Below are 14,069 nucleotides of genomic sequence, written 5' to 3'. Positions count from 1 at the left end.
GCATGCCTGAGATCAGATATATACAGGGTGAAGCAGGTGGTCAGGGTTTACAAGACTTTTCTTTCAGAGATTTGGATTTTCCACTGTATTTCTTTGTGGAAAATGACCATCAAAAACTTTTCAATTGAATATGATGCCATCAACAGCAAAAACACCTTTACAAATGGAGATACCATTAATGGAAGAATCATCGTGGAGGTTTCTAAGGAAACTAGAATCCAATCACTTGTTTTTACAGCAAAAGGAGAAGCTCGGGTCAGATGGACTGAACATTATGGACAAAATCAATATCGAGTGTACTGGGCCGACGAGAAATACTATGATGTCAAACATCAGATCTTGAGAGAGGCAAGACAAGATGGTAAAGTGTCAAATTAACACAATTATTAATTTCAGACAATGATTCATTATTATTATACTGTTTAAGGACTTATAATAGGCATTCTGTTCCAGGCACTGAGGTCATTGGTAAAGGAAGACATGTATTTCCTTTTACCTTCACGATTCCTGACAGGTACCAGTTTCATTATTTGATCTTTATTTTAGATGGATGTTTAACTGCTTTTAAGGTCATTTAAATGTTCTATATGTGTACTTCACAGGAAAATCCCATCCTCTTTCAAAACCTGCATAGGCAATATTGTACATAAATTGAAGGCAGAGCTTAAACAATCAATGAAGCTGACAAAAGAGGCGAAAACCCACTTCACATTTGTGTCCAAAGCAAACATGGATATTCCCGGACTTATGGTAAGAAATAATGCATCTTCAAAACTACAACCATTTCATGATAAATGTTGTCTAAGCAGAAGAGACTGTTCTGATCTGAGGTGGGGTCTGTTCTTATAGGATCCTCAGCATGGGTGCAAGGATAAATCTGTCAAAGTTTTTGGCTCTGGAAACATTTCAATGGAAGTTCACACCCAGCGGATGGGATACAAGCAAGGTAATAATAATCCCCCATCTGGTTAATTTAGATTTACAAGCCTTTCCTTGTTCAGTAACTCAACACACACCTCCCTTGGTTATGTGTAGAGCAGGTATTTGTTGAGTGTAGAATTATCTACGTGCTTCCTCAAGGAAACGTCAAAAAGTCTTGTTTGATAACTACTGACTCCTCCCTAAACTGTCAGGAACTGAGTCACGTGTCGAACTGTTTTTGTTTGGTCACGAGAATGAATGGATGCTGAGAAAAGAGAGCCTCACATCCATACACAGAAGGTGAAAAGTGTGGGGGAGGTAAATTCAGCCATGGGAAAATGGAAAGTTCTATCAGCTAGCACGTGTTCGTCTCCATAAATGACTGAATAGTCAATCGAAGAAAGAAAATCTTGTTCAGTGACATCAAATGAGACTATAGGTTTATGGTCTTAATGATTGTTTTTAACTTGTATTCTAACAGGTTTTGTCAGATACATTTAGATTGTATTGGATGTTTAGTTTATATTAACTATAGCCTGACTGATGATTTTGAGGACAATATAATATTGATATTTAGGAGTCCGATAACGATATAATCAGCCGATACATCAATATAAGCAAGTCGTATAAAAAACCTAGAGGTCACATTAAAGTATGTAATGGTGACACTGTTTCTAAATGACCTCAAAGCTACTTTGACATTTCTTTACTGCAAGTTCTTGTTACTGATTGGTGACATACACACTGATACGTGCAATAAGCTAATATCTGCCGATATATTGGCCTGGCAGTTTTTTCCCCTATAGCTCTAATGTTTGCAGGATTGTATAATACTCAGCTCAACCTTGGAATGGTTTATATATTAATGCTAATCTTGGACAATGGTAGATAGTAATTTATAAAACATGTAGTTCAAATCAAGCAACTGATTGGTTCAAAGCCGCCATATCTAATGGGAGTCTTGACACTAAGAGAGTTTAAGGCCATGAGTGTAAAACCTCCCTCCAGAGCTGTTGGCAACTGAAACTCGGGGACCGGTGCAACATCGTCACCACCCCAAGCAACACACTTCTGCCGAACAAATAAAGGCAAGCCTAGTACAAGCAGCTATCAAAGTCATCCTACTGACGCTGGACAGTTTTTCAGTGGTTGCACATTAAATGGCAACATACAAAATCTATTATACTATACAAAATAATGAAAGCAATATAGCGCTTGTCTGTGATGAAAAAAAATATATGTATATGTTAGCTGCTCTTGTAGGTTAAGTTCCATAGCAACCGCATTCATAGCAACCGCCTCGATATGAGCAGGTTGCCAGCCCAGGAAGGCCTATTTTATGGTGGACTTTATCATTTATGAATAGATGACTAGTCACATTGGAATGTGCCATATATGATGGGATCATTTCAGTCCGTGATATGTTGTGATTACATGAATGCTAAAAGGCATTGTTCAGCCCAACAAGAAGCAAAGTGATTGAATCACAACATACAACGGCCTGTGGTGAGCTTTTGCTTAAATATTCTCTCTATTGATTTATAGAAGTTTCAAAATGAATGCTCTTCATTGATTGAGTTCATGGCATCATTGATCAGCCTGGTGTCAAGATACTCCTAAAAGTTTAATATTGTCTTCAGTAACAACAAAGCCCTTTTTTTCTGTTACGTTGGCATGTGGTCACCCTATGGTCTATCATAGAGAAACACACTGCGTGGGCATACACATTATCCTAAAGCAGAATTGTAACTGATATCAAATACTGATGGGGGCTACATATTGACCAGCTTTATTTTCTCCATTTTACAGGCGAGGCTCTCAAAGTCACGGTTGAAGTCAGCAACCAGTCAACTCGTTCAGTGAAGCCCAAATTCATACTGTATGAGAAGACAAGTTTCTTCGCCCAGGGTCGCAGGAGAGTTTCCACAAATGAGATCCTTAAGGAGAAGATTGACTCCATTGCATCATCTGGGAAAGAGACCGTGACCAAGGTGATCACCATCCCCAGGGAACTACCTCCCTCCATCTTGAACTGCTCCATCCTCAAGCAGGAGTACAGGCTGAAGGTAAACTTCATTATATTGTGGTCAAAAGATGCGGAAGGTCATCCTGCATTCCTCTCTCTGTGCTATTGTTCTGTTCATATATTGATTACTGTTTTGTTAGAATAGCTTCTATTTGGAAAACTTGTGGGCTTTTCCATGTTTCGTTTTTTATTGTTCTTTTGTTAGTGAATGAGGTTTCATTTTTCAGTTACAGGTGACATCAAATTAAAAAGTGATATAGTGATATTATAAACAAAAATGCTTTCTAGGGAAGGGCTTAGCACTTATGATATCATATGAAATATACCAAATAACAACGGGACTATTTTTCTTAACTGACTGTTATTGTAAAATGACCCAGCAAACACTTAAAGTAACTCGTAAAAAGGCAGAACACCTAATTAATTCCACAAACAACAGAGAGAGAAAACCTACAGTAAACAAAACAAAACAAACTAGCAAAGGAAAACTGTAAGAAATTAATTAATCTTACAAAATAAGAAAACAGTTCTGAATGCCAACATTTGGAGACTTTTAACCCATTCCTCCTTCATCGTTCATAGTGTTTGCCAAAGAAGTCGGTTATTCACACAGTATGTAAATAAATGTGACTGTATTTAATACTGTGCGCTATTCTGGTGAACAAATCCAACAATATAACATCAGCAATGTTTCTCACAGATCCAACTAGATATCAAATACGCTCCGGACCCAGAGATCAAACTCCCTATAGTCGTCCTTCCTTCCTTTGAGGTCTCTGCTATGGAAAAAACACCTGCTGGTTTAGGATTTGAAGCGTTTGGGAACCAGGACCAAGTGCCCTGGAGCATGACGCCTCAACCACAACCAGCACCCAGACCTGTGGATCCCCCACCTCCCTATGCAGCATATGCAATGTACCCTTCTAGCAACTATGCGGGTGATCTGTAAATAATCCACAGATAAAGCTTTGCACTCTTTTAACAGAGTCACGATTGGACTGTTAAAAAAAGTAACGATATTGTCTCTTTTATGCCATAAATTCCTCTTTGTTTTTTTAAAATCTGGCATCTAAGTTACCCACAATGCAACTCGGTGCCCACAGTTTGTATAGAGATTTTATTGTATTTTATCATGCTCATGTTAATATATGGAGCTGCATAATGTAAGATGCTTTTAATAAAATGTTTTTCTACTTTTGTAATAACACCACTGGTTCTAACAATAGTGACAGTATCATTTTTTTGACAGTTCCCAGTCATGTTGGTGATCAAAACATTTTTTATTTTATTTTATTGTGAATCAATATTATTTTCATAATCTCAGTGTTATGTTTATACGAACTATATTTTCACCAGCTGTCTTAAATCAATATGACCTCAAGAACAAAGTTGTACATAATTACTGGTGACTTAACATATAGTAACACTGCACATGTTGTACTGTCAATATTACATCAATATTTATTGGAGATGTTTCCTAAAATTATACACAACATCATTTCTAGAATAGATACTATACTATTCTACTACTACTATATTTTCTTAATCAATTAATACAAAGTGAGGTGGCTGTATATTCATACATGTATATATTTGCATTTGACCAGTAAAGATGCCTTAACTGTTTCAACTCATGATTTTATTGATGTCAGCGTGTATAAACCCACAGGGAGATTGAAATGTCTTACTAACTTTAATTGTATTGATACTTACAACTATATATAGTATATGTCAATATTTTGCACAATTTTCTATTTTTTAAAGATAAGATTGAGCCTGCGGTTTCTCGCAGCAAACAGAGTGTGACTATGCAGATTGCCATCACTAGAAAACAACTGACCTCCATCTTGAACAGATCCATCATCAAGCTATAGCAAGTTTAAGGCAATCAGCATTATTTTATGTCAATAGAAAGGTTGAGTAACGTATACTGACTTTGAAGCTGTTAGCACCAGGCCACCCTTTTAGCAGATAAAAGTACTTTTTACTTTGACACCAAGTTGTTCTAGATGTTCCTTTGTTCAAATCTCTCAATTTATTTGGCCTAATTTAGCCAGCAAGGCTGCCGGCTAGAGTTACCTGTGTGAAAGTGACACCTGCAGCTCTTGATCACATGGTGTGACACAGATACAGCTTGTGGAGAAGTCTACTGCTACAGCGTATAAGTCAACCTTGCCTGATCCTTGCTCGTCAACAAAAGGCCCCACTTCAATACAGCCGTGGATCAAGACAAACCTGCTTCCGGTACAAAGGAATTATTTATCCGTTACTTTTGGTAAGGTTATTTGATGTAGCCTTATCATGACTGTAAAGCATATCTCGGTGGATTACAACAAGGTGAATGAACGAGGCACCTTCTCTCCCGGTGACACCCTCTCTGGCAGGGTGACAGTGGTGACCAGCAGGGAAACCAAAGTGCAGTGTTTTTTGGTCAAAGCCAAAGGAAAAGCTAAAGTAACATGGCACGAAGAAGAAGGACAAGCCAAAGGGAAGCACAGCGACAAGAAGATTTACTTTTGTTTTGAGCATATTTTTATTCAGGATAAAAACAAAGGAGATGGTTAGTATTGTCACAATGTCTGCCAGATTTTTTATAGTCTCTAAACAAATTGATGAGTGTGCAATTAACAACAATATTTATTTTTATAAGGTTCAGAAATCATCCGATCTGGTAGAAATGTGTATCCATTCACCTTTGTGATTCCAAATACGTGAGTGTGGAATATATATTCATATATATATTTATAAAAAACAAATTTCCTTACCAGCTGGTGAAATAAAGTAACTTCATTATGTCTTGGTAATATTTGCTTACAGGGATATGCCTTCATCTTACGAGGGGAAATGGGGCAAAATAACATATAGTTTGCGAGCACAGCTGACTCAGTCGATCTGGCTTGTCCACAAAACCAAGACTGAGATCCCTTTTCTGACCAAGTCTGAGTTCCCCTTTGCCTCCAGATCAGAAATGATAATCATCGGACTAAAGGTATGGAATAGATTTACCTTTGTACTTAAATAAGGTTTTGCTTTTAGTTCCCAACTGTGTGTTCAGGTTTATAATTACACTATAATAATCATCCATGGAGCTAATACCAGCTCAAACTGGTATTTAAAGATTTGACTTCTTGACAGCGTATGTTTCTATATGGCAGGAACAACAATATGCAACCAGGATTTCATTTTATGGCTCTGCAAAGGTTGCTATGAATGTTACCTCCGAAAAACTGGGAGTAAAGCAAGGTAAACAGATTTCACTAAGAATATATATTTTTTCTGAGTGAATATATATTTTTGCTGAGTGAATGAAACCTTAATGATGTTATTTTCCCTCCTAAATATAAATAGGTGAAGCAATCGGTGTCTCCGTGGAGGTACTCAATGACTCTGCACGCACAGTAACACCTAAATTCTACCTGTGTGAAAAGCAGACCTTTGTTGCTCAGTCAAAGAGGATTGTACACACAAATGAGACCCTCTTTTGGACAGGAGACCCTATTGCTGGGACCAGTCAGTCCATAACCAAAGTTCTGAGTATCCCCCCACAACTCCACCCAACCTTCTTCAACTGCTGCATGATGAAGCTCGAGTACAGACTCAAGGTATTTATAGGTGCATATTGTGTCACGCATGATAACGGAAGGGGAGGGGATGGGGGGGGCTAATGACGGTTACATGTAGGACAAGTGTCATATTACAGCCCGACCTGTTCAGTCACGTTCTCCTGTTCTCAACCTGCTCGCTCAGAGCCAGAGTGAATCCATCGTAAGACACAATGATAATGATATGGTACAGAACAGTACTATAAGTTGTGTTTCTTTGGTTGCAGGTCACTCTTGATGTCCCTCTGGCAAGAGACTCAGAGATCAAACTTCCTCTGGTCATTTTGCTGGGCTCGCCAAAACCACATCTACAAAAACCAAAGAGATCCATCTGGTTTAAAAACCTTCCTGGTTAAAAATATGCAATAGATCTAGAGACAGGTGTATCCATGGTTTATGACCAGGAGCAAAAAAGACTCATAATAATAACAACAACACAGAAAGACTGTGTAATGTAGCTGCTTTTAATTTAGTTCAAACTACCTGAAGTGCCGTATAATTCACTGTATGCTCTCTTGTCCACTAGATGGAGATGTGTGTCTCAACACAGCCTCCCAGTAATAGTTGATTCATTTGAGTGTTTGGACTTCAAACCAAGTACTCAGATCCTTTACTTAAGTAAAAGTTCCAACACCACAATGTAAAAAGACTCCATTACTGTCCCACCTGTGAATTACATATTACCACCTTTGACATTATAAGATTAATAATGATGCATCTATGCATTTTACTGTTGTAGCTGGTGAAGTTGTAGCTAGTTTTATACTTCATACACAGTAAGGTAGGTTAGTTTAATGTGTAGGAGAGAAGGAAAACATATAGTTCTGGTTCCCAAATCTGTAATAACTACCTAAAAATTGCACTGAACTGTACTTGTTAAAATGTACTTAGTTACTCTCTCCTACTGCTCTGGAGTATTCTATGTAAAAAGCTGCTTTTGATGTTAGGGGAACTAGGGGAAGTCCTCTAATAAGACAGACAGGCTTCTTCTATATTAGATACTAATTAATTTGAACAGATATGAATAATTTACATTTAAGAAGTAATTTGTCGTCACAGTTGTGACTGTTGGGAATGAACATTCATACACCTCAGCAGAGAGACAAACAATGACTCAGCAGGAGAGAACTAGATGTTGAGGGTTTTCTAATGCTCATCTTTGTCCATGGACCCATTTTGCAACAGAGGAAAGTATTAAACAAAAGGCACATTCACGATTCTAACAGTACATGTGTTACCCAACCAGCAGTTCTTAAGTGAAACCAGGCCCATGTTCTTGACAGAGACTCAGAGATCTTTCTCTGCCCAGGAGGGGAAACATGTTGAGAGCTGAGCATTTTATGGTTGGGATCCATCCTGGAAACATTAGATCTGGCTATTGTGACACCACATAGCCCACAGCACACCCACCTACCCAGAGAGAGAGAACAGTGTTTGGTTCTGACGCACAAATAAGTCTTCACGATTTCACGTTCAGCCCACAAGAAGAGATTACTCACTACATTATTAATACAAAAGCACCAGAGTGACCAACAATCACATGCTTCAGATCTTGCTGTTCAGGTGTACACATACTCTGCGATGGTGTTGTGGGAATTGAAAAGTTAAGCTCATATTTCAACTCACATTTGCTGCAATTGACTTGTGTGTTACTTGAGCATGTTAGAAAATGTATTAATATTTGAGTAGAAACACATCAAATGTAATTCAAATCATATGTCAAACAGCTTTTATGTACCACTTATTGTAAGTAGCTGTAATAACATTGATAGTATAATGACTATGTGGGTGAGACAGCCATTGAATTAACTCAGTAAATGTTGGAAAAATGGAAAATACAGGGTCTAAAACCTGTTTGATTGAACAGCACAGAACTTTGTTTTAAGTAGCACAGTATGCAGTTCAGATATAAAAAAAGCTAATTATGTCTCCCACACCTGCATGAAGATATCTATAAAGCAGCAGGGTGTATCTTAAATAAAATAAAATAGACTTTAGTGTGATTCTATTTGATGCAGAACACAGTGAGACAGATTACTCATATGTATGAATCCTACACCTGCATGAAGACATCTCCAGATCAGCAGTTTCATGTCATTCTTTTCATTTTTGGCAGCAGTCATGGTGTCGGCTGTGCTGTAGCAGAGCCTGCCTGGTAACCAGTCTGGCTCCGTGTGCAGTGTGCAGGCTGTCAGCCAGCCAGCTCCCTCCCTACATGCACACACACACACACACACACACACACACACACACACACACACACACACAGACACACACAAACACACCCACACAAAGACACAAAAACACACGCACACACACACCATGCCTGGTTTTGGAGAAAGGGGTAGGGAGGTGTGGCCTCTGGCACCTCCCACCTCCGTAGCCAGAGCTAGTACCATGACAACCATGCAGGCCTGCTGGCGACTCCCTGTCTTCATCGGCCACGGTTGCCATGGTAACTCCCCAAAGGGGCTCCCGCAGATCAGCGGGATGGCCGTCCAGTTGACTAACCCTCTCCCAGCTGGAGAACGGCTGAGAGAGCGAGCAAGAGAGCGGAGTGAAGGGGAAGGGAGGGTATGTGTGTAGTGTGTGTGTGTGTGTGTGTGTGTGTGTGTGTGTGTGTGTGTGTGTGTGTGTGTGTGTGTGTGTGTGTGTGTGTGTGTGTGTGTGTGTGTTCCTGTATTTGAATGTGTAGGATGGCACAGCAGAGCCTGAGGAGGGAGAGAGAGAGAGAGAGAGAGAGAGAGATGTAGATAGACAGTGTGCTGGAGAAAGAGAGAGAGGAAGAAGAAAGACCTCCGGAAGAGACACAGGAGACGGCTAGTCGGACCTGCTGAATCTCTGCTTACAAACAGCCTGATCACCGTGGACAGAAAAGCATTGATGAAAATACACATTATGTTTAACGCTAGTCACAAATATTTCTTAATTCAATGATTTTTTTATTTCTCCTCTCTCGGGATAGCATGGGCAGCTTTGATCCTTTAATAATTGTGAACATGCTGATTTAGTTGATTCAAATGAATGTCCTCAGACTTTTGTATTACTTAAACATAAAGGTTCTTCCCACAAAAAGCTGGTTTTCTATCATCTTTCTTCCATTTTTCAATCAAGTAAGTGACAAGTATCTGGTTTTGAGTTTGGACCCAGTGGAGTAGGGCCACAGATGGCTCTGTGGAAGTAGTGCGGTTGGAGAAAGAAATGGCATTACTAGGTCCGTTGGCTGGAGAGTACTGAGGGGCTTTTTCTGCTCTCTAATTGCTCCAAGCTGTATCCCCTTGAAGGCCCAGAGACGCACAGACTTTCATGTGTGAGAAGGTCCGGGAGCAAGCAAAGCTGAGCCTCATTCAAACCAGTGTAAATTCAGTTAATGCTTAGATTTTATTATCATACTCACACTGTCTTTCCTCTTTGATATAAACTATGTCGGTGTTATTCAAGCTTCAATACGACACCAAAAAAAAAGAAGGTCATTCAGTTAAGTACATCATGAAGAATATTTTATTTTGGAAAAGGAGAGAGATAAACTTCCCATAGTAAACATTTTCTGATCTATTGTAAGTGCAGAAAAGTTTGATTTCTTCTTTTTTGTATAAAATCCTTCTCAATATTTTAAACGTATAAAAAAGTGACACAAGGCAATTCTGTCAGTTTTACAGAAGGCAAGTTGCCAAAACATTCTATACTAATTCAAATAATCTACAGTTTCTCAGTTTATTTTCTCTATGATACGTGCAATAATACTTCTATCCTAAAACTAGTTCTACATAAAGTCTGTGACTATATTGTGCACTTGTAGTGGTAACCTTTGGAATTACACTTTGTTTTACGGTTTACAAAAATTGTTTGATTACAGAAAGGATATAAAAACAAAAAGCAGTTCATTGTTATTTATGAAACTCAGAGAAGCAGCCTCCCCTGCATAGGTGGACATTGCATATCTTGCAGCCGAACACGCTTTCATGACGCAGTCCCTTGTTGGTGCAGTTCCTGCAACGGCGAGAGCGCTCTGACATGCGCTCCAGGCGGTGTCCGTACTCTATGGGTGAATCTGCGTGTCTCTTGCGTGCTGCCCGCTCCATGCCCCTCGCCCCTTGGTAGTCTCCAATCAGCTGCTGAGCCAGGCGCACCCGGAAGTGGCGCTGGGTAAACTGCTTGCCGTTGAAGCCCGCCGGCGGCGCGCCCCCTCTGCTCTCCCTCAGGATGATGTAGGCGTTGACGATGCACAGATTGACGTAGAACCACAGGAAGTAGCGCCACCACTTCTTACATGGCCTGCCGACCTGGTAGCACTCTCTCAGCTGGTCGCACAGGTCAACACCCCTCATGTTCTCCTGGTACAACAGCAAGGGCAGGGGTCGAGGGACGCCGAAAGACAAACCTGAGCAGTTCATGCTGTCGCTCTCGCCCTCGCCCTCCATCTCCACCTGCTGCCGACCCGGACTGATGCCCACAATCCCAGGAGCGGAGTTGGTGGAGAGGCAGCTGACCACCTTGGCGTCCCTCGTCACCGTGGCGACCAGGTTGCCCCGCTGACATTGGTAGAACTCCCCCTGGGACAGCTTTCCGACATTACGGGGGCGCAGCACCTCCGGGTAACCTTTGCGCCCCGGCTGGGTGGGCCCGCAGGCGTACAGTCCATCCCTCAGCAGCCGCTGGAGGAGGGGCACTGAGGTGAAGAAGCTGTCCATGAAGAGATGGTGGTACTGACCCTCCAGGCCACGCACCAGGGAGGTCACCACCCTGTGGCCCAGGTAGGCCGTCGCCTCGTCTTCACTGGGCCTGCCTACGTAGATCTTGGCCCGATGGCAGTAGCCAGTGCGCGAGTCACACAGCATCCACACTGTCAGCCCTTTCTTCAGGGGCTTGGAGGGCATGTACTGGGTGGGGGAGAAACGTCCCTTCATGACAATGGCGCACTTGTCTATGGTCAGACAGCGGTTTGGCGTGTACGCATCCCACATGGTGTTCTCCACCACATCAAGGAGAGGCCTGATTTTGAAGAGGGCGTCATAGCCGCGCTCTCCACGCACAGGCTCGGTTTCACGGTCGCACAGCTGGAGATACTGGGTGAGCTTCTCAAAGCGCCTGGCTGTCATGGTTTTTTTAAAGCCTGCATTGCCTATGAAAATGTCACTGGCCCAGTACATCCCAGTGTCTGGAAGCTGGTTGATGCCCATCAGAATGTTCAAACCTGCATAAGCTCTCATCTCTCTGACATCAGTGGGGTGCCAGTGGGGGTCTGATTTCCCACTCCTCCTTTGCCGATAGAGGGCGTATTTGTTTGTTTGTTCTACCATGTGTTCAAAAAGAGAATCTGGGAAGAGTATCCGGAAATAGTCACGGGTGTCAGCATCGTCCCCCAGCGAGTGCTGAGGCCCACTGACGGCGGAGAACGGTTCTATGGAGATCACCTGGTCAGGTTCACCCCAGAAGTCAGCAGACGTGCAATCCGAGTCCGACTCGTCTTCCAGGCTGAAGAAGCTCCTGCGCTCCTCCTCCTCCTCCAGATCGGAGAAATCAATATCCGAGTCGTTGGAGGTGGTATCAGAGCAGTTAGTGGAGGTAGAATAACACCAGTCCTCTGCGTACTCCTCCTCGTCGTGCTGGATCCCATTGCTCCCAGTGACCAGAATTATGTTGCAGCCTCCTCCTGCGATGAAGCTGCCGCCGGCCGCGTCTGCAGCCTCCTCCTCCTCCTCTTCCTCCTCTTCTTCTTCTTCTTCTCGCAACCCGTCTTCCTCGTCTTCCTCGTCTGGCTTTCTATACGGAATCTCAAACCACTTCACATCAGATGATAGATTAAGCGGAGCGTCTTGGGCGCTACTTTCTGTATCCGCGCTAGTTTCCAAAATAGTAAAAAGCTCTCTCCCTTTTCTTGCCGTCGCCATGTCGGGGTATTAAAGTGCCCCTGCATGAGTCTCTTTTTTGATGTATATGCTATAATCACACGAACCGGTCATCCGAAATGTGCACCTAAAGGACTCCTCTTCTCCTGCTGCTCGTGGACCTTCTATGCGGTGTTTCTGAGCCTGGTTCTCATTGTTTCCGCTCCTGGTTCTCTGGGCTTTGCAGCAGCAGTGTGGCCGCAGACGTCAGAAGCTGCATGCATGTCCTGCTTTGTAGGGCGTTTTGCGACTGCAGCTGGTGGGGTTGCTAGTTCGCTAGGCTGGCAGATGGCCGCTTGCTGTTCTAATGCCCGCTGGCATTCACCACTATCAATACCCATCTCTGAGGCCGTGGAGGTACAGAAACCCAAAAGCTGTCAATCAGCTGTCTGACCAACTTAAAATCTGGGAAGTTTCTAAGTGTAGGCAACACAGAATACACTAAATCCCCCTAAAATGGTATCATTTGTGCACCCAAATCTCATTTATGTATGCATGCAAATGTGTGAAACTCACACCAAATGAATTTAAGTGCAATGATTGGTGTTTCCACAACACACTGGACTCCATAGCCATCCTTTTGCTAAAAAAAAAACTACACACTGAACTCTGGCAGAGAAGCTTGTTCATTCATAAACATGCTTCTTTCCTCTGACAGGTTCCTACATGAATCTGAAGCCCTATAGGCTATTGTGGAATTAGGGACCTCCCTCTATTTTATGAATGTGGGCAGATACTCTTGTATTTTACTCCAGGGCTGAGGATGAAGAGCTTCCCCTTAATGAGATTGATTGATCCTCTGCCGGGCATTTTAATGAACGTTATCTGTGTAAATATTTACAACAGAAAGTCCATTACATTACGCACATTTCAATATAACAATTTAGTTCTGCTTATGACTGCAGTCATACCTGTTTTTGTTGATGTGCCTTTATTATGAAGTGGTCTCCCTCAGGTGTAACCCCCCCCCTGTGCTGTAGCCTTTGTGATCTTAGTGGATTGTCCACTTCAAATGTTTTCAATACTCTCCCACCATCATAATGCTATTGCAAATGAAATACAATGCGGCGTATTTAGTCTGTTGATTGATGCAGTGTTATTAACCACACGTAAAGTGCTTATTCAATCACTCTCGTTACAACAGTAGGCAGGAAAACGTAAAACGAGACGTTTGGGTTTGACCTCAAAACAACAAAACTCTGGTTGAGGATTCCTTGCTCACTTGGGAGGAGACTGGTTAAGTCCTGTCTTCACTTATGGGGGGATGGGCAGCAGGAAGGGTCCTTCCCAAATTCTTTTAGCCGTGGCCTGGGTCTACATGGCTGGCTGAGCACTGGGTTGCTGCCCTAGGGCCCTGCAGCAGAGGCACAATTTATGTGTCCTTCCTCACTAGCTTATTGCACAGATTCTTGTTGTCTCAGTGGTATCACGTTGCCTGCCTGAGCTACAGGCCTTACTGCTGTTTGTATCTGCACTGAGGCTGTACGAGCAGTGTACACTGGGAACCAGTATGTTGGAATACAGTGGAAAATAAGGGAGGCTGTGGACCTCCGATATTCAGCCCAAAAATAGAATTAAGGAAAAAAAAAATCTCACTCCAGCGTTTCCAGGCCCCTGGAGCAGAGCAGTACT

The 14,069-nt window shown here is 42.2% G+C and overlaps 2 protein-coding genes across 2 annotated transcripts; one reads left to right on the top strand and one right to left on the bottom strand.

Moving 5' to 3' along the window:
• Positions 1–102: 102 nt before the first annotated feature.
• On the top strand, positions 103–3,896 carry LOC129101814 (arrestin domain-containing protein 3-like). The gene is made up of 6 exons (XM_054611747.1): positions 103–361; positions 454–514; positions 603–750; positions 850–946; positions 2,731–2,987; positions 3,648–3,896. Exons 1-6 carry the CDS (start codon positions 103–105, stop codon positions 3,894–3,896), a joined length of 1,071 nt encoding a protein of 356 aa, XP_054467722.1.
• A 6,540-nt stretch (positions 3,897–10,436) lies between these two features.
• Positions 10,437–12,440, bottom strand: LOC129101812 (piggyBac transposable element-derived protein 4-like). The gene is made up of 2 exons (XM_054611745.1): positions 12,432–12,440; positions 10,437–12,155 (listed from the first exon to the last, which is right to left on the bottom strand). The coding sequence occupies exons 1-2, from the start codon at positions 12,438–12,440 to the stop codon at positions 10,437–10,439; spliced, it is 1,728 nt and encodes a 575-aa protein (XP_054467720.1).
• Between the last annotated feature and the right edge of the window lie 1,629 nt (positions 12,441–14,069).

The sequence above is a fragment of the Anoplopoma fimbria genome, chromosome 13, assembly GCF_027596085.1.
Source record: "Anoplopoma fimbria isolate UVic2021 breed Golden Eagle Sablefish chromosome 13, Afim_UVic_2022, whole genome shotgun sequence".
Lineage (NCBI taxonomy): Eukaryota > Metazoa > Chordata > Actinopteri > Perciformes > Anoplopomatidae > Anoplopoma > Anoplopoma fimbria.
Note: the sequence above shows the minus strand (reverse complement) of the source record. Positions and strands in the feature narration are given on the sequence as shown.

Bases quoted from the DNA above. Each gene is read 5' to 3' on its own strand.
- LOC129101814 (XM_054611747.1), top strand. From the start codon at position 103: ATGACCATCAAAAACTTTTCAATTGAATATGATGCCATCAACAGCAAA. The intron at 751-849 runs GTAAGAAATAAT...CTGTTCTTATAG, and splicing joins TGGATATTCCCGGACTTATG to GATCCTCAGCATGGGTGCAA. The intron at 2,988-3,647 runs GTAAACTTCATT...TGTTTCTCACAG, and splicing joins AGCAGGAGTACAGGCTGAAG to ATCCAACTAGATATCAAATA.